The 20,873-nt window shown below is 42.4% G+C and overlaps 1 protein-coding gene across 25 annotated transcripts in view; it reads left to right on the top strand.

Moving 5' to 3' along the window:
- The window catches only part of MAP4 (microtubule associated protein 4), a 251,893-nt gene that overhangs the window by 217,367 nt on the left and 13,653 nt on the right, over positions 1-20,873 (top strand). For 16 of the 25 annotated variants that reach the window (XM_005295087.5, XM_005295091.5, XM_065586678.1 and 13 more), the window contains 7 exons: positions 7,188-7,288; positions 8,424-8,636; positions 11,115-11,292; positions 15,075-15,134; positions 15,291-15,616; positions 18,064-18,192; positions 19,892-19,984. In XM_005295087.5, coding sequence (XP_005295144.2) covers positions 7,188-7,288; positions 8,424-8,636; positions 11,115-11,292; positions 15,075-15,134; positions 15,291-15,616; positions 18,064-18,192; positions 19,892-19,984 — 1,100 coding nt within the window. The remainder of the gene's footprint in view (positions 1-7,187; positions 7,289-8,423; positions 8,637-11,114; positions 11,293-15,074; positions 15,135-15,290; positions 15,617-18,063; positions 18,193-19,891; positions 19,985-20,873) is intronic. The other 9 variants (XM_008173099.4, XM_065586685.1, XM_065586680.1 and 6 more) reach the window with 3 other exon arrangements.

The raw sequence follows: 20,873 nt of genomic DNA on the forward strand, positions 1-20,873 counted from the left end.
GATTGTCAACCGTATATGGAATCAGCAGCCCGGTTCTTGCTACTATCATGGAATGGGGAAGTTATGTGCCTTGGATTGCTAGGCTCAGAATGGAGAGAGACATGTAGGGTGCAGCGAGATTAATTGCTGTATGCTTCTGGTTCTACCTTAAATGTTCATTTTTACCTGATATGGAGGTCAGACGTGGTTTGGTACTGGAAGTCTAGATGGATTAGAGAAATCTGATCTTTAGAGGACGCCAATTGAAGATCAGTGGAAGGAAAGTGCCCTTTTTCACCAGGAGATTTCCAGTCATTAACTGAAATCTCAAAATCTCTTTAACTGGTCATAGCCTATGGTTCCATGGTCATATTGGCTGGTGTTCTAATTGCCCTTTATCCTAAAACTCGGCCCTGAAAATTTGCAGGGTGGTGAGCTTGGGGAATTTCAAAATTTCTGAGTGCTTGATTTTTGCAACCTTAATGTTCTTTTAACATCGTTTGTGAATGTGTGTACACGCGTACGCATAATTTTATGGGTTTTTAAAATAGCAAACTGAAAAAGCAAATTCCATCATGTGGCACTGTATTGACACCCTATCACAGGGTGCATGGCCAGCCTCTCTTCTTCTGGGCCTGGTTCTTCAGGCCTTCCTTAGGCCCTTCCCCCTCTGCCCCTGGGGTCTCCTCCCCTGAGGATTCTAATCCAGGGTGCTCCTTTGGTCCCCCTTCTACTCCTGTGCGGTCTCTTTCCTGGCTGTTGTCTAGGGTCTAGATCCCCTTCTCCCTGGGGCCATAGGTCCTCCCTCTCACTGGGGTCCACCCATATAGGGGTCTCGCCCCCATGCTTTGGGTTACTTGCCCTCTTTCTCCCAGTGCATATTCCTCCATCAGCTTGACTGCTGGTGTTGCCAGTCCCAGACTCGCATGTTCTCTGGGAGGCCATGCACAAACTGTTCCAGTATCACCTGGTCCGTGATCTGCTCCACCGTTTGGGTGTTGGGCCACAACCACCGTGTGGCCCAGTCCATCAATTTCTGGGCGAAGGCCCGGGCCGCACGCCCTATCCACCTGGCCGACTGAAATGTCTGTGGATATTTCTCTGACGAAAGTCCCACCTGGTCTAGGACGGCCCCCTTCATGGTGTCATACTCCCTGGCTTGTGCATCAGTCAGGGCCATATATGCAGCCTGTACCTCCCCAGTGAGATATGGGGGCTAGTTGTAGGGCCCAGGTTGCCCTGTCCCATCTGGTGCCCACAGCAGAGGAAGGTGTCGGGGTCATCATCAGGGCAGGGCCCATTTTACAAAGGCCCAACCCCATAGTGTGGGTGCCATCTCCCCCCAAGGAACTCACCAGTTTCTGCAGGAGTTGTTGCTGCACCCCCTCCTGCTCCTTAATAAAGGCCTGTACAGTCCTCTGCTGCTCGGCCTGCCAGGCGAGTAGAGCCTGTCTCTCCATCTGGTGGGATTGCTGGAAGGCCTGCAGCGTCTTCTGCATCTCTTCCTGCTGCTGAGTCTGCCACTGCAGGGTTCCCTCCATCCCCGAGTCACTAAACTATAGCTCTGGCACAAAAGGATCCTGGACAAGCCTCCACATGTCATGGGGTGCACAGCCGGCCCCTCTTCTTCTGGCCCAGCTGCCCTCCCAAATAAGTCCAGGGAGACTTCAGCTCTGTGTAACACCCGTGTCCTTTATTCTTTACACGTTTTCCCACCACTGGTGTCCAATTATATACAATCCTTACAGGTGTCTTGCCTGCCAAAGGCTGGGTCAGTAACCAGCTCGAGGGCTTCCACCTCCCTCCCTGACTGACCTCCTCTCTCTCTGGCTGCCCCTGCTCCCTCTGGCTCCTTCCCAGCCGTTGTAGTTCTTGGCCTATCAGGCTGGCAGGTGCTGTCAATCGCCAGGCAGCCATGAGGCTTTTCAACCAGCCCCAATCGATCCCCCCTGATTGGGGCTGGCGTGCCAGGGGCTGATGAGGTGTGTTTGCAGCAGCACCCTGCCACACACCCACCTTGTTCGCCAGCAGGGTTGGTGTGACGTTCCCCTCTGGTGTTATCTGGACTGGTGATCTGCTTGGCCACTCCAATCCTTGACTCTGGGAGCCAGTCTTACCCTGCTCTGCAGTGAGAACCCCCACTCCTGGGCTGTTCACGCACAGCCTCTGGCATGTCAGCTGCTCCTTGGATTGTGCAAGCAAATGACACTAGCCAATATCTATAAATAGAGATATATCTATCTCATAGAACTGGAAGGGACCCTAAAAGGTCATCGAGTCCAGCCCCCTGCCTTCACTAGCAGGACCAAGTACTGATTTTGCCCCAGATCCCTAAGTGGCCCCCTTAAGGATTGAACTCACAACCCTGGGTTTAGCAGGCCAATGCTCAAACCACTGAGCTACCACTCCCCCAGACACAACCCGAGGAACCTCCGTCTTGTAGTGCCCAGTTATGCCTGCTGGATGCTGCAAGCTTATGAGTTCATCAATTTAACAAAGAAATTGATATGTACCAGGCTTGTTATCCCAGGGGGAACCTCTGACACACTTCAAACCAAATGCACTGCTTCGGGTAGAATAAACAAACAAATTTATTAACTATAAAGATAGATTTTAAGTGATTATAAGTCAAAGCATAACAAGTCAGATTTGGTCAAATGAAATAAAAGCAAAACGCATTCTAAGCTGATCGTAACACTTTCAGTGCCCTTACAAACTTAGGTGCTTCTCACCTCAGGCTGGCTGGTTGCTCTTCAGGCAGGCTCTCCACTTTGATCAGTGCTTCAGTCACTTGGTGTGGTGTCTGTAGATGGACGTGGAGAGAGAGAGAGCATGGCAAATGTCTCTCCCTTTTATCATGTCCTTTCTTCCCTCTTGGCTTTGCCCATCTTCCCCCCCACCCCACCCCACTTCAGAGTCAGGTGAGCCTTACCTCATCGCAGTTCCAAACTGACCAAAGTCTCCTTTCTCAACCCCCCTCCAGACCTTGTGTCCCAATCTATTCCTGACCTCCTGCATTCAGATCAGGTGGTGGTTCTTCCACATTGCCTGAATAGCAGAAGAGGGGTCACTGAGAGCACAGGAGAAACAGGCTCCCTGTTCTCAGTTCCAGTGCCCAGCCCCATCCTGGCTTGGAACTGCTGGGAGCAGCCATTACAGGGAAAGACTGGCTTTGACCCTGAAGCCTTGGGCTGAAGAGCCTGCTCTGTGGGGATGGCACATGTGCAATCCGGTCAGCACTCGGAGCTGTCAGAGGTTTGAGCATGCTCACTGAGCACAGAATCTTCTGAAATTTTAGCTGCTAAAATCAAAGTTTCAACTGATCATGTGTGAACTGCCATTTTTTCCCACAGGCTTATAACTTGGCCAAATTTGGGCAGATGTTCACTGGGTTGGCAAAAGACTACTTCTGCCAAATTTCAAGTCCCTACTCCAAAGCATGTGGGCGCTAGAGGTTATCAAAGGGTTGCCAGAACTTTTTAACATGGGTAAAATTTATTTCTTATTCAAGTAGTGTCCCTATGGGTGTTCCACTGTGCTGCTGATCGGAGAACTTTGGTAGCAGTGTCCATTCGGCCTGCACATGCGCTGTCCCTGCCCTCGTGTTCTGCCACGAGGCTAACCAGTGCTGCGTGGGCAAACCCCCCTCAGTTCCTTCTCTGCTGCAAAGTCCTTGACAAGAGCTGCGAAGTAGAGGGGAGGTGGGTGGGTCATGGAGCACCCATCGCGGGACACATCTCAAAGAACCATCATTACTGCACAAGGTAACTTCCTCTTTTCCCTAGCTTCATTCTCAGAAATGGCTGAACCAGTTTGGGTGAAATTAAAAGCCTGAGGCAGAAACCCAGAACATAAAATATCAGCCCAGATGGTTCATTTGGCAAAGTTTTATAAGCAACTGAAAACAGGGTCTTATAATGGAAAGTGAGCAACTTTAGTAACAGGTGGCACTTACCAGCCACACCTGTGATCAGCAGCAGCTCCTGAACTCTGAAACTGCCATGTTCTGCTGACGGTGTTTATAGAGAGTTTTTAATGCACGCTTGAATGTGCCCATTAATGCTAATATTATGCAGTAATTATTTAACATTACAACTTTCCTTTGGGTTTGATTTATGTTCAAGGCTTTTGTAAAGACAACATTGGAGTTAGAGATGCAGTGTTAAATTATTTTGGATTTCCGTAATTGCTTTGATGTCTCAAGTCAAGGTAGTTTGAGGAAGTTTTCTCCAATAGGAAAGTTCATTTACTGGAAATTCTGAGAGGCAGGGGCAGATTGTACTATCTTAAATTGAAATGTAATAAAAGTTTGATCATTTCCATGCTTATTTATGTTTGGATTAATGAATGGCTCATTTTGGGAAAAGGAAGAATAGAGTTACAGTATCCTACCGGCTATTCCCATTGCTGTGATTACATGGAGTAATAGTATGGCCAGTACAATTGATCCCAGCATTATACAAGTCATTTTCTCAATGCCAGGTCATTATGTGGAATGTCCTTTTTCTTTCTCCTTCAAATTCCCTTCTCACTTTTCCCCAAAGAGATTAATTGGATTCTCTGTGCTGGATCAGCTGAGCTGAGTTGTTTCACCGTCAGCAAACTCAGTGAGAAGCAAGAGCTGGAGTAGACAAAGAAAGAATTCTACTCAGGAGAGTGTAGCAATAGACTTCATTGTAGCTTTGAACAAAATGTCCTTGAAATACCTTTTTGGTAGGTTAACTGCTGTGACTGGGGGAGCTAGCAAACTGAAAGGTCTCCTCAATGATTCTTACAGACTAATGAACAAATTTGATTAAGATTTGGCAGCTTTTCCTAATATTCCCTGTAACTAGCAAATCTTCCCAGGCAGTGCTGTGCTCCATGTTTGAAAAGAGAGCAGCCTAGTAATTAAATGATGAACGAAGGCAAATGTACTGATGAGCGTGTTGGGTGGTTAATTAAATGAAAGAAAGAGAATGTAAAACAAAAATGCCCGTCTAATGTCCCTTGAGGCCCTGCCAACCCCCCGCTTCCCCATCCAAGTTTATAATGGATAATAATGGAAAGTAGACACCTGCACAAATGCTGTTTTCTTGGTTGGCCCTTTGTGGTCGGAAATTGCTGCTGCACCCCACCAGCCTGGCATGTATAAGAAGGTAACTAATGATTATTTACACAAATCACCTTCTAATTCATAATGTAATAGTGACATCCCCCAATGTAGCACCATCACCTTGATGATACAGTGTAGCTGTATCATTTTAAAATATCCAGGCTTTCCTAGGTGGCATGATTTTTTTTTTTTTTAAACTTCAGTGTTCTGTTAAGATTTTCTTCCCCTTAAGTTATTGTTAAATTTTTAGAACCTTAACACCATTGTCTCAGAATTTTCATTCTGATTGTGCCTTGGTTGGAGTGAGATTCAACCAAGGCATAATCCAAGGAGTGTGGGGAAGGGATAGCTCAGTGGTTTGAGCATTGGCCTGCTAAACCCAGGGTTGAGAGTTCAATCCTTGATGGGGCCACTTAGGGATCTGGGGCAAAATCAGTGTTTGGTCCTGCTAGTGAAGGCAGGGGACTGGACTCGATGACCTTTCAAGGAGAAAGGCCGAATATAATGCAAGAAAAAAGCCCCCTGTAATTAGTACAGGGGGGAGAAAACATTAAGCATCATGGAGCAACACCAAGTAGACAAAATCAGGTAAGAAACTAAACATGCTTTGGGTGAGCAAAACCAGTTCTGCTTTGCCTCTGTGAAATGTGCAAGCCAGAAAATATGAAATGTACACAGCAATTCTTGGAAGACCTTGGGAAGGGCTCTTTTCGTTGTTCAGCTTACCACACAACTGTTCCAGTAGATCCTTACCATGGTCGTACAACATGACAAGCTGTTGCATAATGGATGTTCTTTTTTTTTTTTAGAAATACCTTATGTTCTTATGTTTAGAAATACAAATATTCTGCATCTTACTCTCCAGATGACAAGGGAAACTGAGTAAACTTGTGAAGGGTTTTGTGGGCCACATGGTTCATAGAGTTCAGATACCACTGGAAGTGCAACAGTAAATCACTTCATAGTGTAGCGGACTCTGGTATTATAAAACTCTGGGGATGGTGAAGCAGATGTTTCTGTACTTTTTTTTAATGTATTGCAGGGTGCAAATTGCAATTTTCTGTTATAGTTACTCCACTTTAGATCTTCAAGTGCTTTTCTATTTTGTGCCAAATTAAAAGATTTGGGAAGAAAAATATCATTAGGTTGCTATTTAAAAGGGTTTTGCTTGGGTTTTTTTTGCGGGGGGGATTTGTCTTTCACTGGTGTTTGGACAGTGTTTTCAGATAAATTTTTTGGAAGTGGACAGGGACACATTTAACATAACTATAGCCCTACTTCTTTGTGAGAGTCAGTACATATAATTTTGATGGCTGGGAATTTAATCACATCTTTTGTTGGAAGAAGAACAGTGAAGAAAACTAGAAATTGCAGTCAAAATCCTGGCATCCCTTGACTTTGTAACCCATAAATTAAAGCTTTTTGTGCTGTGAAACATTCAATGCCAAAGCATGATAAGTCTAACAACTTCTGTACTAATACATTTCTGTACTATTTATTTGATGTCTAAACCTAATTGCCACATCTCTACTTTACCTTTTTAACCTCTACTGCTATAACAGTCAAATTACTTTGGCTGCTGCGAATCTCCCGTATTCAGAGTGTAAAATTTTGGATGTGGGGAACTGCCATATAGTGTGACATAAGAGGAACTAAAGTCAGAGAAAAGTGCTAGCAGTATCACTAGTGTGGGTATAAAACAGGGACAGCATAAAAGCAGTTTTATATTTTGGGGTTTTATATTCTGGGCTGAAATTGGTCCAAGTAAATAAGCAACCTATATACCTAACGGTTTTTAGGTACAACTTATTAGACAATGAGTTTTCCTATAGACACTAAAGAGAGTTCTTCTACAGATGTTAATAATGGCTTGTTGGGTCAGCTGTTAGTTTCTCTAGTTAAACCATTTGGGTATTTGGGAAGTTCGTGATCTCTGGAAAGGCTCACGAAAGGCATTCCAACTCCCAAGAGCCTTTCCAGAAGCAGCCATCATATAACCTTAGCTGCTCTTTGTGCAGTATTTGTCCTTCAATGCCATTATAATGGCATTTTTAAAATAAATGAATGTAAATGAAGTTTAAAATATATATGGGTGTCGTCTTCTTTTGGTCAGCAAAACCAGAAGAGATAAAACCGGTGGAGCTTCTGACGGGAAGTGACATCACAGCACCTCCAAACAAAGAGCTTCCTCCAAGCCCTGAGAAGAAGACCAAGGTAGGTGTGCCATTATTTCATGGCTTCTTTATACCCAGCTCTGTGGGTTTGGTTTCCCCTGCTTGCTTTACTCCTTGCTTCTTAAGCTGTGATGATACCGTTCTCTTTTCTGAGCTAGTGGCTTCTGGGAAATATTTCATTTGAACACCAAACAATGTAATTCAATTGTAAAGTTACAAACAAATCGGCCTTCAGTAAATCTAATTGAAACGGGATTTAGCCCAACAAATTTATGCTCAATTTAAATGTAAAATAATAAATTAGGCAATGTCCATGGTGGGGAGAACAATACATTTTCATAATGACATTTCAAGAACATTCAAATTTTGATCCACTTGATAGTTTCGTTATTATTAATTTATTTATATTTCAGTAGCATCCAGGGGTCCCCATCAGGACTTGGGGGGCTCTAGTCTGCTTGGCATTGTACAAACAGATGGTCTCTACCTCAAAGAGATGGCAGCAGTCTGAACCAGAACTCTTACTGAAGTTTTGAACCCAAACAGTAATCTCTCTATCAGTGAATGCCATGGTTTTACTCTCATTCACATTGTCACCTGACAAATCCAAAGGAATAGGCTTTAAACAACTAAGCTCCAATTTTTATTAAGAGTTGATACCTAAGGCTGAATCCAGGTCACACTGAAGACATTGGGAATTTGGCCATTGATTTAGATTAGTTTAGGATTTAGATCTTGCACTGCATTATATGTGTACAATTAGACAGAAATGTCCCATTCATTAAGCATAGGACTAAATGTCAGGAACTCCAAGTATTAATTGCAGCTCCACCACTGACTCTCTTCTGGAGCCTTCATTGTCTCTGGGCCAAATTCTGGTCCCATTGAATTTAATAGCAAAACTCTTATTCACTTCAGAGGGCAAAATCCTGGTCCTAGCGTTGCTATTCCCCATCTGTAAAGCTGGTAATACATTACTTCCTGTCAATGTTATATGCCAGCTCCCGGCCTTTCTTTTGTTACGCTCAGAAAACAGGACGTTTAATGTTTTTGTTTCCTCTAAATAGCATTTTATGTTCCTTGCTGCTTAACATTTTTGTTTACAATGCGCTGTTTTTTTTCTTTTTGTCTGTGTTTGTGTTTATATTGGATGTTGCTTTTTGAAAAATGTAAAGCCTTCAGCATCCACACCATCAGCAAAACCTGCAGCAACGAAAACCAAGCCTCTGTCCACTACAAGCCCCAAGCGGCCAGCTTCTACCACAACTGGCCAAAACAAAAAACCCACCAGTCCTACTGCAGGTCCTACTTCAGCCACTACTCCCAAACGCTCAGCCACCAGTACTACACGTCCCTCCACTTTAACTCCTAAAGACACTAAACCAAAGGTAAGAGAGAATATTTCACTTGCACATTGAAGCTCCAAGGCTTGTAGACCAAAATCCAGGTAACTTTTATCTGACTAGCAACAGTCGACAGGAATCAAAGGGTAGCATAGTTCTAGAGAGAACAATAAGATTAAAGCCTGATCTTGCTAACAGATCTGCATGGACAAAGGTTTTGCCTCCATGGATCTGAGCAGAATATGTATTTTGGCACTGAGGAGTAGGAAGAGCAGGAGAGCATTGAAACTTTCCTCTGTGTTTTGGTAGTTATCATGAACTACTGAAAGGTGCTCAAGAAAATTTTTTATTTTTTTAAATTTAAAACAAAAGCCTGTAACCTTCTTTGTTCTGCATTATATACTTCAGAGAACTGTTGAATTAATGTGATTGAATTGGGAGCTTAATGTTAATGTTCAACTCCACATTCTATAAAAAGAGCTAGACCAAATAAGTCAACAAGAAAACTGGTAAAACAGAGGGTAAATAAGACCACTGGGACGTAGGAAGGGGAAAGGTTAAGAGTACTGGATAGCTACAGTCTAACAAGGCAAAGCAGAGACTATTATAATAATAATTGAGTTTAAGCTATGGTAGGGAAAAGTCATCTTAAATATTAATAAGGGACTGGAAGAAGCTGCCGAATCAGGTTGTGGAAATCTACCATCATTGGATGTCTTCAAGACACAGACTAATCACCCATTTTAGGTAATATCAATTGTGACACAAAGCAGGGGTGTAGACGAGGTGACCGAATAGAGATGCTTCCACTCATAAATAGCTCTGTGAAATCTTCTCCAATGTCTTCCCAAATAAATCCCCGGAAGAATGACCTACCAACACTCCCCTTGAGATGAGCTGCAGGAATAACCTCCCCACCCCACACATACATACCCTAACGGTGTTTGTGGATTGGGTGCAATCCTTCCAATTCAATGTCACTTTATGTAATTTCGATAGGGCCCAGATACCATGATGATGGATGCCATTAGATACGACTTATTAATTGATCTGCCCAGTAAATGCTTGCAGGTTGTAATTTTGTGGTCATTCACGTGCCAGTCAACTCTAAAGCATCATATCCTAGAGCTAAAGAAGGATATAAGCACTCAATGTAGAGAACTGGAAGCCTGTCTTCAATGTCCCCCATGCTGATTGTGACCTGTAAGTGGGTTTTGCAGTGTGTATTTGGTATTTGTAGAACACCAGACTTTTAAAGGGACACTGACAAAATACAAATATTTTTTTTAAAGTTCTTGTTTGTAATTGCATCAGAGATTATTAAATTGGAGCAATTTAAAAATCTAATGGATTTTCTGCTCCTCACTCAGCTAGGAAAATAAAACCGTTTACTTCACCTCTCACTGCATCATCTCTAGATGTTTAAATTTAATCAACTATTACATCTAGGTGCTTACATTTACATCCAATTTGAAGCAAGACATTTTTGTTTATAACAACTTCATGTGTATATTCTCATGCAGTAGTACAAAAACTGCAAAGGAATGTTAAAATAAATTTCAGCTGTAAATCTTTACATTCATCAGTGTGTTTAAGGCCTTCACTGTCAAACACAGATCTAACGGATTGTGTTTGAGTGTCCCTTATACAGGTGGTTACAAAAGGGCAAATATATGTGTCTTTGTCTGTCTGAACAAAGCCAATATATATTTTGATGGAAATACTGATTTTTGGGTAGGTAATCCCACTTTCACTTCCTTCTTCCATAGTTACTTTTCTAAAATTATCATTAAACATAAATTTATAACACTTTTTAAAATTGATTTTAGGTAAGCCATAATACCGCAGAAATTCTGAGTCATTACCTAATATTGTGTAACTCCCCTGCCCCTCCTTTCCCAAATAACCACTTCTAAATTATTTCCAATTTCTGTTGATGTTGCAGTCAAATCGTCCCACCTGTTTAGTTTTCCAGGAAGGAACAAACCACTCTCCATTTTCCTGATGGGTCAGTTGTTCATAAATTGATTGATCTATTGTGTTCCAGATGATCTGCCAAATGCCTTTTTAGCCTGGAAAGCATTTTGTCCTGTAATTAAATAGCGTCCTCTCCCAGAGGTTAGTGAGTGACCTGATGCTAGGGAACTAATGACTGAAAAAACAGTGGAGCTCAAAATAAATACTTTGTGCAAGTCTACAAATGGACTACTCCTGTCAGCTCGGGAATCTAGTGGAGCTTCCCAGATACTGAATAATGAATTTTAGGGTGCCCCAACCTCCCTGTCCTTCACTAAGTATAGCCAGCCGCAGGTTTTCATGTACTATAGGACATTTGTTTTAGAATTTTCCATGTTACAGAACTTTTCTTAGCAGTGGCTAGCTTATGTATTTAAGAATCCAAACAATTGTGCTTCAGCACTTTTGAAAAGAAATTTCAGCACTTTCCAAGCTCTCTTTCAGCTACATCTTGAGAGTACTGTTTGTAAATGGGCCATCGGTTTCAGTGTAGCCTTTTCTTACCAGGTAACAGATGCGAAGAGCCCAGACAAACGGACCTCACTTTCAAAGCCACTGTCTGCTACGACACCTCGAGCTGCTGTAAAGGGCAGCCCTGCCACGCCCAGGACAACTGCAGCGTCTCCAGTTACAACAGCGTCCGGTCTGAGAAACACTGCTACTTCCCCACCCAAAAGGCCAACATGTAAGCATTACCCTGCTGAGCTCAGGACGAGCGCCCTTTCTTTCTAAACTGTTGCTAGCTTCTGTTGAAAAATGTTAGTATTTGGATTAGTTCACAGAAATGTAGCCACCTCTTGTAGCTCATAGCGCCCCTGACAGTTTGAACTGAGGCAATAATCAGCAAATTCCACGCTTGCACTTCTCTGGCCCCAAAAGTTTGTCACATTTAGGCTGCCATTAAATAAAGTGGCTAGTTCTTCAGTTGCAAATAAAACTATCACATTTTTGGCCACAAATGGTGAGGGCTGCTTGAGCTGTGATAGGTGTGAACTTGAAGTGTGATAGGGGTGTAGAGATGGTGGTAGGCAGATGCATAGACATAGGGGACAGAAAATTTAAGTTTCATAAATTCAGAGTCTGAGACCGGAAGGGGACCATTAGATGATCCATTCTGACCTCCTGAATATGTAGGCGTGGCAGAATTAGATTTTTATTTTTTTGTAACTTCAACAGATATTAACGTTTTGTTTTTAAGCATTTTTTATTTTTGTCTATTTAAAATTTTCACAGGAAATTAGGGGGTGGTCAGACAATAAGAGGGGTCATAACATTATTTATTGACAGTAGATGCTGAAGTTCAGAAAGTTAAAGCTTTTCATAAAAGTCTAAAACACAAATTGTCAACATCACATGTCAAAATAATCAAGTAAATACCCTTAAATCAAACTCTAAGTTCACCAGCAGCATTTTTTTTTATTTTGCCGATCTGTAAATTTCTGTTATCTATAGAAATATTTTTCTGTTGGTTTGTATGTGTTGGATGAAATTGACATTTATCAATATTTACTGATAAGAATCTAATACTTCCAAGCCTGTGTATACCACAGGCCATCTACATTTCATCCTGTTTACACATTGCTCAGTGAAGTGGTAACTTGTACTTGGCTAAAGCAAGGACACTCGGTGTTGATCTGAAGATATCGAGGAATGGGAAACCACTCACTCCTCTTTGTAACTTGTTCCAATGCTTAATCACCCTCACTGTTCAAAAATTGTGCCTTATTTCTAATGGAATTGTCTGGCTTCAGCTTCCAGCCATTGCTTCTTGTTCTGCCTTTCTTGCTAGATTAAAGAGCCCTTTAGTATCTGGTATTTTCTCCCTGTGAAGGGACTGTAATCAAGTCAATTCTCAGTCTTCTTAACATGCTAAACAGGTCGAGCTCTTTAAGTCTCTCACTGGAAGGCATTTTCTCCAGCCCTCAAATGATTTTTGTGGCTGTTTTCTGCACCCTCTTCTCCAACTTTTCACCATTCAGAACTGGGTGCAGTAATCCAGCGTCAGTCTCACCAGTGCCATATACAGTGGTAAAATCACCTCCCTACCCCTACTCACCACTCCCCTGTTATACATCCAGGGATCACATTAGCTTTTTTTGCCACAGCATCACACTGGGAATATAGTGTGTTACTTGTCTACTATGACCTCTAAATCCCTTTCAGAACCCAGAGTCCCTCAGTCTGTAGGTATGACCTGCAATCCTTGTTCCTAGATGAGTAATTTTGCATTTGGTTGGATTAAAACACATTCTGTCTGAATGTGCCCATCTTACCAAACAATCCAGATTGCTCTGTATGACTTCCTAGTCCACATCAGTTATTACTGTGCCATTCTGTCCTCTGCAAACTTTATCAGCAGTGATTTTATATTTACTTCCAGATCACTGATGAACATGTTGAATAGCACTAGGCCTTGTGCCAGACCCCATTGACCCCTACCAGAAACACTCCCATTCAGTGGTGATGATTCCTCATTGACAGCTAATTTCTGAGACCTCAGTTAGCCACTTCTTAATTCAATAAAACACAAATTCAGTGATTTTGTATAGTGCCCATTTTTAATCAGAATATCAGGTGATACTATGTCAAAAGCCTTATGAAAGTCTGTCTGTTGCATCGATGCAGTTTCCTTTATCAACCAAGCTTGCAATCTCATCGAAGAATGAAATCCGGTTTGTCTGACAAGATCTATTTTCCATTAAACCACATTGACTGGAATTTAATCATATTCCAATTCTTTACCTATAGAGTCCTGTATGACCTTTTCCACTATTTTGCTTGGGACTGATGACAGGACTAACCCACCTACAGTTACCCTGCCATCTCACTGGCCCTTTTCAAACATTTCCACAGCATTAACACGCTTCTGGTCTTCTAGAATTTCCATGGTACTCCAAGATTATTTAAAATGAACATCTGCAGGCCAGAGATCTTCTTAGGCAACTCTTTGGGACTCTTGGTTGTAAGTTAACCAGTCCTGTTGGTTTAAAAAATATTTATCCCTAGGAGATATTATTTAACATCCTCCTTAGTTCTAATGGGCTGGAAAGTACTTCATCATCTTCATGTGATCTGAGTACATCATCCTGCTTCTTTCCAAATACAGAACAGAAATATTTATTGAACACTTCTGCCTTTTCTGCATCATTGTTACCATCTACATCTAGTAATGGGCCTACACCATTGCTAGTATTTATTTTGTTCCTGATATTAACAAAAACAAAAAATTAAACAAACCACCTCCTTCTTGGCCTTAGGCCTGCCAGCCATGGAATTTCCCTGAGGTCTTTAGTGTCCCTTAGCAATTTTCTGCACTTCATAACTTCTAATTTATATCGATTGCTTTATATTTCTTTTGGGTTTTTTTGGCTTCTAATTGCTCACTTCAATTTGCCACAATCAGGATGGGCTGTCAGCCAAAGTTGTCCTCTATCTTGGTTGGGGAATTGTGGCTTTTTGACCATCTAATTACCTTTTCTTAAATAACTCCCAATTTTCATTTACCTTTTTCTGTCTAAATTTTTCTTCCCAATCAGTTTGGCTCATAAGTTTCATCAACTTTTGGAAATTTGCCCTTTTGAAGCACCAAGTATATCTATTATTGCTTGGGACTGTCTTTTATTTGCCTACATTGAATGTAATCAGGTCATGATCACTGGTCCCTTGGCAACCACCAAATTCCAATCTCTTGAATAATTCATTTTTGTCCATCGTAGTAAGGTTCAAAACAGTAACCTTGTATTGGGTACAGTGCCTTCATGGGTCAGAAAATTATCTAATAAAATTATCATCAGGTTAGAGATGATGCCAAAGTTTATAGATACACAAGTTTGCCAAGGGATGCATTTTTGCCTTTGATATTAAATGAAGACAGTTGAGAGAAGGCCCCAAACTGATTTAAAGAGAAGTAGAGAGGGGGAGTCATTAAAGGTGTCAATTGAATGTCACTAGCAAGCAATTGCTGAGATGTGAGAAAATCATTATATAAAAATGAATAAAAGTAAAAATAAAGCGACCCTTACCCACCATCCTGAGGCCTAACCATCTTATGACATTCTCTAGCCTCCCCAAGACTTTATTCTATGGGATTGAGTCTACCTCTGAAGGACATGAGTTTTACCATATCTTGTGAAATAAGAAGCTGCTTTTGTAATGAGAGGAAGTTCACCCAGGCATGGGGAACAGCTGATTTTATGAGATACTTTGGGGTTTCCCTCTAAATAGCAGGAAAGAGGCTAGCCCTAAAATGAGTAGCAGTCATCCTTTTTTGCATCTCACAAGTATGCACTGGGGATACAGAAGAAGCTGATATCTAAGAAGCAACGGCGACTGTATGGCCACTCATAGAAACTATGCCAGCAACCACAAAGGGTCGGTCTGTGTGTTGGCTTTCACTCCCAGTAACACCGTTGAGTCTGTTCACAATGAAAACATGCAGAAAAGATTGACTGTTTTTGTACTCTTTAGCTATCAAGACTGAAACAAAGCTTGCAGATGCCAGGAAGACCACTGCGAAGTCACCATCAGGTAATGTCCCTCAGTTCCTGCATCTAAATGCTTCTCTACTTGACTCCAGAAATGTGTTCAATCAACATGTTACGCAACTGTAAAGATACACAGTATTTGTCTGCTTGATGCGATTGATATTTACTCAAACTTCCCTTTCTGCTATGATTATTGCAGCAGACCTGAGCCGCCCAAAGAGTGCGCCTGCAAACTCTGCGAAGAGCAGCGCCACTACCCCTACTGCTACAACCCCAGGTACTCCTGCCTCACCTGGAGTCGCCACCAGCCGCCCCAAACCCAAGCCAGCTGCAGCCAGACCCACCACAGCATCGAGTGCAACTCCAGAAGCTAAAAAACCATCAACAGTTAAAGCTCCACTTAAAACCAGCACTGTTCCCAAGCCACCTCGCCCAACCAGCAGTGTTTCTGCCCCCGACCTGAAGAACATAAGATCCAAAATTGGATCAACAGATAACATTAAACACCAACCTGGTGGAGGAAGGGTAAGTCTCCTCAATCGGCTTTTAGGACTACTCCTGCATTTAAGAGCTATTGGTAGTCCCTCACCGCTTTCAGTCACTCTGTGCTCACTGGCTTTCCTATATTCAGACTCTGCAGAGCTCCTTTTAGGTTCCCCATGTGCACAAGGCAGCACCATTATCATATAGACTTTAAACTTTAAAAGGTTTCATGGAAGTATTTGGAATATGAACAAAATTTCACAACTCTTTGATATGGAGAAACAGAGCCACACTCCTGATCTGGAGACTAGCTTATGTGAAAACTCAGAGCTCATGTATATTCCAGAGTATCTGAGCAGGGGATTTGGGACTGCTGAATTGTTCACCAGGTAGAGTAATGTGCCACTGTGTGGAAGATCTGGATTCAGGAGCAGGTCCCAGGACATACTGTCTCTGTCGACATGAGCAATGTGCTGTACTGGTCAGGCTTCAAGCAGAGGTGGAGTAGGGCAGCATGTGCTGTTCTCAGGACACCCTCTGGTGGCCACAGACAGATAACTAAGGAAGAGGGAGATGGATTGAGAGAACTGCCATGGGAAAAAGTAGATGCCCAGGTTGAAGGAGTGGGTAGGACATAGCTTGAGGCCTCATTTAATACAGAGGTGCTAATTAATTTTTTTCCCTGTGGTTCTCTGAATGAGAAAAGCCTTGGAATATTTTTATGGAGTTCCTTCTAAGGAATCATTAGACTGATTAATGTGTATTCATTTTTAATCAGATGGTAATCATTAATGTTTCCATCCTATACATCTTGTAGTTGCAGAAACATGAAACTATTATCAGACATCATATAACAGATACTCCCAAACTTTGTCTGACCGAGTATTGAATTAGCAACCTGCCTTTAGTCCGAGGGCTTTACTTTGTGTAAAATGGAGCAAACTGCAGCACCCTTACTTTTAATACAGAGGAGTGGTCTCCTGAAACTGATTTTCCATTCTGATCTCTGTCACCAAGGTGAAGCACTTTTTGATGGGAGCCCTAGTCTCTGAAAGGCACACTACTCATAAGGGCAGTCATGCGCTGCATTGTAGCATACCATAAACCATATCACCTGCTGGAAAAAGAAGGTACCACCGAACTGTTAAAAGTCCAGCATGTTATACCTGTAGACGGTCATGACCTATTCCTCAGAGCCAAGAAGCCCAAAGAGTGCTTGCACGAGTATGCATTGGGGTACCCAAAAAGTGGATATCTAAGTAATGACAGAGAATGTCTGGCTCTTTAGGGAAAGCTGTGCCAGCATTCACAAGGGGAGAAGCTTCCAAACAGGGTAAACCAAACCTGGCTGGAGGACTTGGAAGTGAGAACCAGGGGAGGAGTGCTCACAAATTGAATGCAAGTCAAAACTAGATTGGAGGTTCACTAACACCGTAAGGTCCTTCAGAAATCTGGTCAGAAGGAGCTCTAAAGCTCACTTTAATTTTTTAGACTGTTCTAGAATTCCAGAGGCACGGGAAGCTTTCTGACTAGACTTCAGGGCTGTCTGTTAGAAGGGCATTGTTTGGTACAATGTACTCCCTTGTTTTGTTGGATCATTTCCATTTCATAATAGCAGTGTGTTAGAATGTATGTTAACATAGACTGTATGTCAAAGAGAATCATTGTATTTCTTGCAGGGCTTTTAAAGTCTTCTCTGTTTATTAGGACACTCCTGTTTTACTGCTGTATTATTAATTGGTTCAGCAGGGTACAGGGCTGCTGCAGAAGCCCTGGTCTTAAAATATTCAGCCTTGAGCGCACTCACCTTTTGTGGTGAGCATTGGTTAAAAAGTAAGAAATCAGCAGCAGAAAAATGGGTTCTCTCAGGTTGACACTGAGTTTTTTCCAAAACTCCAAATCCTCACGCTGAACTAACTGCAGCTTTTTGCCTTTGCACCAATCTAGATTAACTAAATCTTAATACATAGGATTAGTCATGTTTCTTCACCACTGTCCTCAGCATAATTTATAGCATGAGCCAAATTCGGGTGGTGAGGGAGATGAGTAATGGAAATACAGTGCAGACACACCCAGCAGAACGCCTACTGTAGTAGCGTTTTAGGGGTGGGAAGAAGTCTCCAGGTAGACCTGTGGAGCTAAAAAACGGTAACATAGGCTCAGCGGTCAGGCCAGAATCTGGCACAACTGTTCAGTTATTATGAGGCCGGACATAATTCTTCCACAGAGCCTGGACCCCCTACCCCACTAGGAAGTGCTAAAATTCTGATGCATGAAGGGATCTTTCAAGAGTTTCACTTGTCTGAGTGAGACTGAGCCTTCTGCTTTACCAGTTCTCACCATTTTAACATGTTGATTTATAAAAAGTTCTCCCTGGCTTGTCCAGTCCACTGAATCTATCTTGGCTGTTGATTTGAATTCCATCATTTCCTTCCATCATTTACTTTGATTCTCTTGGTTAAAATCATCCTCCATTTGTCTCCATCTAGGCTAAAGTAGAGAAAAAACCAGAATCAGCCGGTGCGGCGCGAAAGTCTGAACCCAATGCAGTCTCTAAAATGGCTACTACTAAAACAACTGTAACAAAAGAGGGGGCACAAAAGCAGCCCAATGGGAAAGTGAGTTTTGTTTCAGTCTTTTATCCCTGAAAGATGAAAGGAAAACTTTTTTCCATTTGAGTCACTTTCCCTTCTATTTAGCTTTTATGCTTTCTCGTGTCAGTGTCACTGTTCCCTCCCTCCCCCACCCGCACCTTTCCCACATCTTTCCTGTATGTCCTGACACTGCCAGTAAAATACAGTCAGAAGTATTCCTACTGACTTCACATACCGTTTTTTTCAAGGCCTGACTTATACATTGTTTGAGTGGTGGGCTCTGACTTCACTTTTAGATAGGCTAACTCTAAGATGGGCTGGTCTTCTGTGAGGAAAACCTCCCTTCTCTATGGATGCTGCCAGTTTGGGATTAGGAAGAGGGATCAATGGTCCTGGCACTTTCAAACAAAACAAAATGGAGAACTGGTGACCTAATGTTCTCCCTGTAACTTTCCAGACATAGTTTCACCAATACTGTTCTCTAACCCCTCACAGCTGGCGGTTGCCAATTGTTGGCGTCCTACCCTGAAGTTCTGTCATGAAGTCTTATCCCAGATCTGAGCTATGTGGGGGAAGTAGAGAAGAGGAGGGCTGGCAGTGAAAGTTTAACTTGTGAGCTGGTGCTATCTTCTGAGATACCATCACGTAGACCTTATATATGTATAGGATGGCATTGGCCTTGCTCTTAAATGTTTTGCTCCTCTGAATTAGAGCCAGCAAACTGGTAAGTTTCCATGGCAGGGTAAATTTGAGGGTCCTTGTTGCACTGAATCCAATCTACCTAAATTGGCAAGTATCCTTTGAAAAATCCATGTTGGTGGTTCTAGCTACAGGTGATATCTTCAATGTACAAAACCAAAGTACTGTAAGAGGTAAAGCTTCCACCCCATATTTAATTTATCTTGTTGTACCATAGGTGTTTCTGAACATGCTGTACTGTAAGTAACCTCTAGGACTCAACTTGAGGACTGGTCATAACTGAACTTTTTTTTTTAAGAAGAGAGTTGTAGTTTTCACTTAACTTTTGAGGGTTCATAGCCTTAGACTTTTTTGTGTGTTTAATGGGTCTGGAACTGTTTCAGTTTGTTAGATACATTGTTTCTCCTGTATCTGGCTGGCATCAGACTGCTGCCAATTAAGTTAAATTGGTGATTTGACAACCTTCCATGTAGTTATTGCTTTCAGGATTAGGCTAAATTGCTGAGAGGTTTTCAGATGCATTGCCTAGGATTTGAGTCGTTCCCAGGCAAACTGGAATAGTTAAAAACTGCAGAGACTAACCAGGAGGTTGTCAGAGGCAGTGACTTGGATCAACGAGGTGAAAGTGTGTGAATGAAGGGATGGAGATGGCCATGTTAGTTCTCACTGCTGGAATGCATGGCTGAACATGCTCTGAGGAAGCTAGCATACACAGTCTTCTTGGCAGCCAGGCGCTCTTGTATTGCTCATCTGTACAATACGCTAAGAAAGTGTTGTCCTCCACCATAGCACTTAAGCTGTCACCACTACCACTGTCTGCTTAGCTGTACTCTGCCTCTCCTTGTTTGTTCACTCTTTTTCTCTCTGTCTTTCAAGTTCTTTCACACCTAATACTGAAATTGGGTTGAAGTTTAACACAGCTCTTTGTTTATCCACCATGTTACAGCATCACTCCAGCCTGTCGTATGACAGTTCTAACCAGTCCTCTTCCCTTGTGTTGTTTTTCCATTCTGTAACGCTCTAGGTCCAGATAGTCTCCAAAAAAGCGAACTACAGCCATGTTCAGTCCAAGTGTGGTTCCAAGGACAATATTAAGCATGTCCCTGGAGGTGGGAATGTAAGTATGGGCTCTGGACAAGCTGTCTTTCTACTAACTTCTGTTCTTGTTCTGCTTTTTTATGTGGTCTCTTGAGAATATTCTGTTTCAGGCAGATGAGCACGGCAGAATTAAGATTTCTGGGAAGTGTGTAGGTAGACTTTTCCCTAAGCTGAAGTAGGTTAAATGTGTGAGCATATGTTACATTTCACAGCCGTGCATTCGACCCATTTCCCAGTGATCTAAAGCAAGGAGGACTTTGTATCAGGAGAAGGACTTTGAAACACTTCTGGGGGTGAAAGTTTCCATTCTTTGTTTAGTTACTAACTTAAGAGCGACTTCTAACATTCAAGGCTACTGGTTTCACTGGAAATTGCTGAGGTGTTGCGAGCTAATATTGTGAGGGTTGTATATGAACTTCGAGTACACGCTATGGATTTCAGCTGGAGGTAGTATTGCTAGGTGCCTCGAGCTGAGTGGGCGGAGCAATGCCAAATACCCATCTGGATGCTGTAAAACTATAGGCTTTAAAAAGACGTCCTGTGTTGACCTGACAGGTCACCTGTTTCCTAGCAGACATAGCTTGCATGACCTTTAAAAAATATATATACATCTGTGCCAAGGTTTGTTTACTTCCTAAGTAGTGATAGTTTCTGGGAATGCAGAGTGTGGGTGCTAGTAGCAATAGCAGCTTTGCCACTGTTTTAAATAAGGAGGGTGACCGAGTGGAAGAGTCTGTTTCTTGCTGCTGCTAATTTTCCATTGTCCCTGTGCCCAACACACTGACAGCCATTGGCTGCTGAAGTTCAGAATCCCTGGACTGAGTGGGAGTGCTCACCTGTAGTGATGTCTTGGCTTCCCCTTCTCCATTCCACTGACTCTATGCAGGTGTGGGATTAAAAACGTATTA

This window comes from Chrysemys picta, chromosome 2, assembly GCF_011386835.1.
Source record: "Chrysemys picta bellii isolate R12L10 chromosome 2, ASM1138683v2, whole genome shotgun sequence".
In the NCBI taxonomy this organism is placed as follows: domain Eukaryota; kingdom Metazoa; phylum Chordata; order Testudines; family Emydidae; genus Chrysemys; species Chrysemys picta.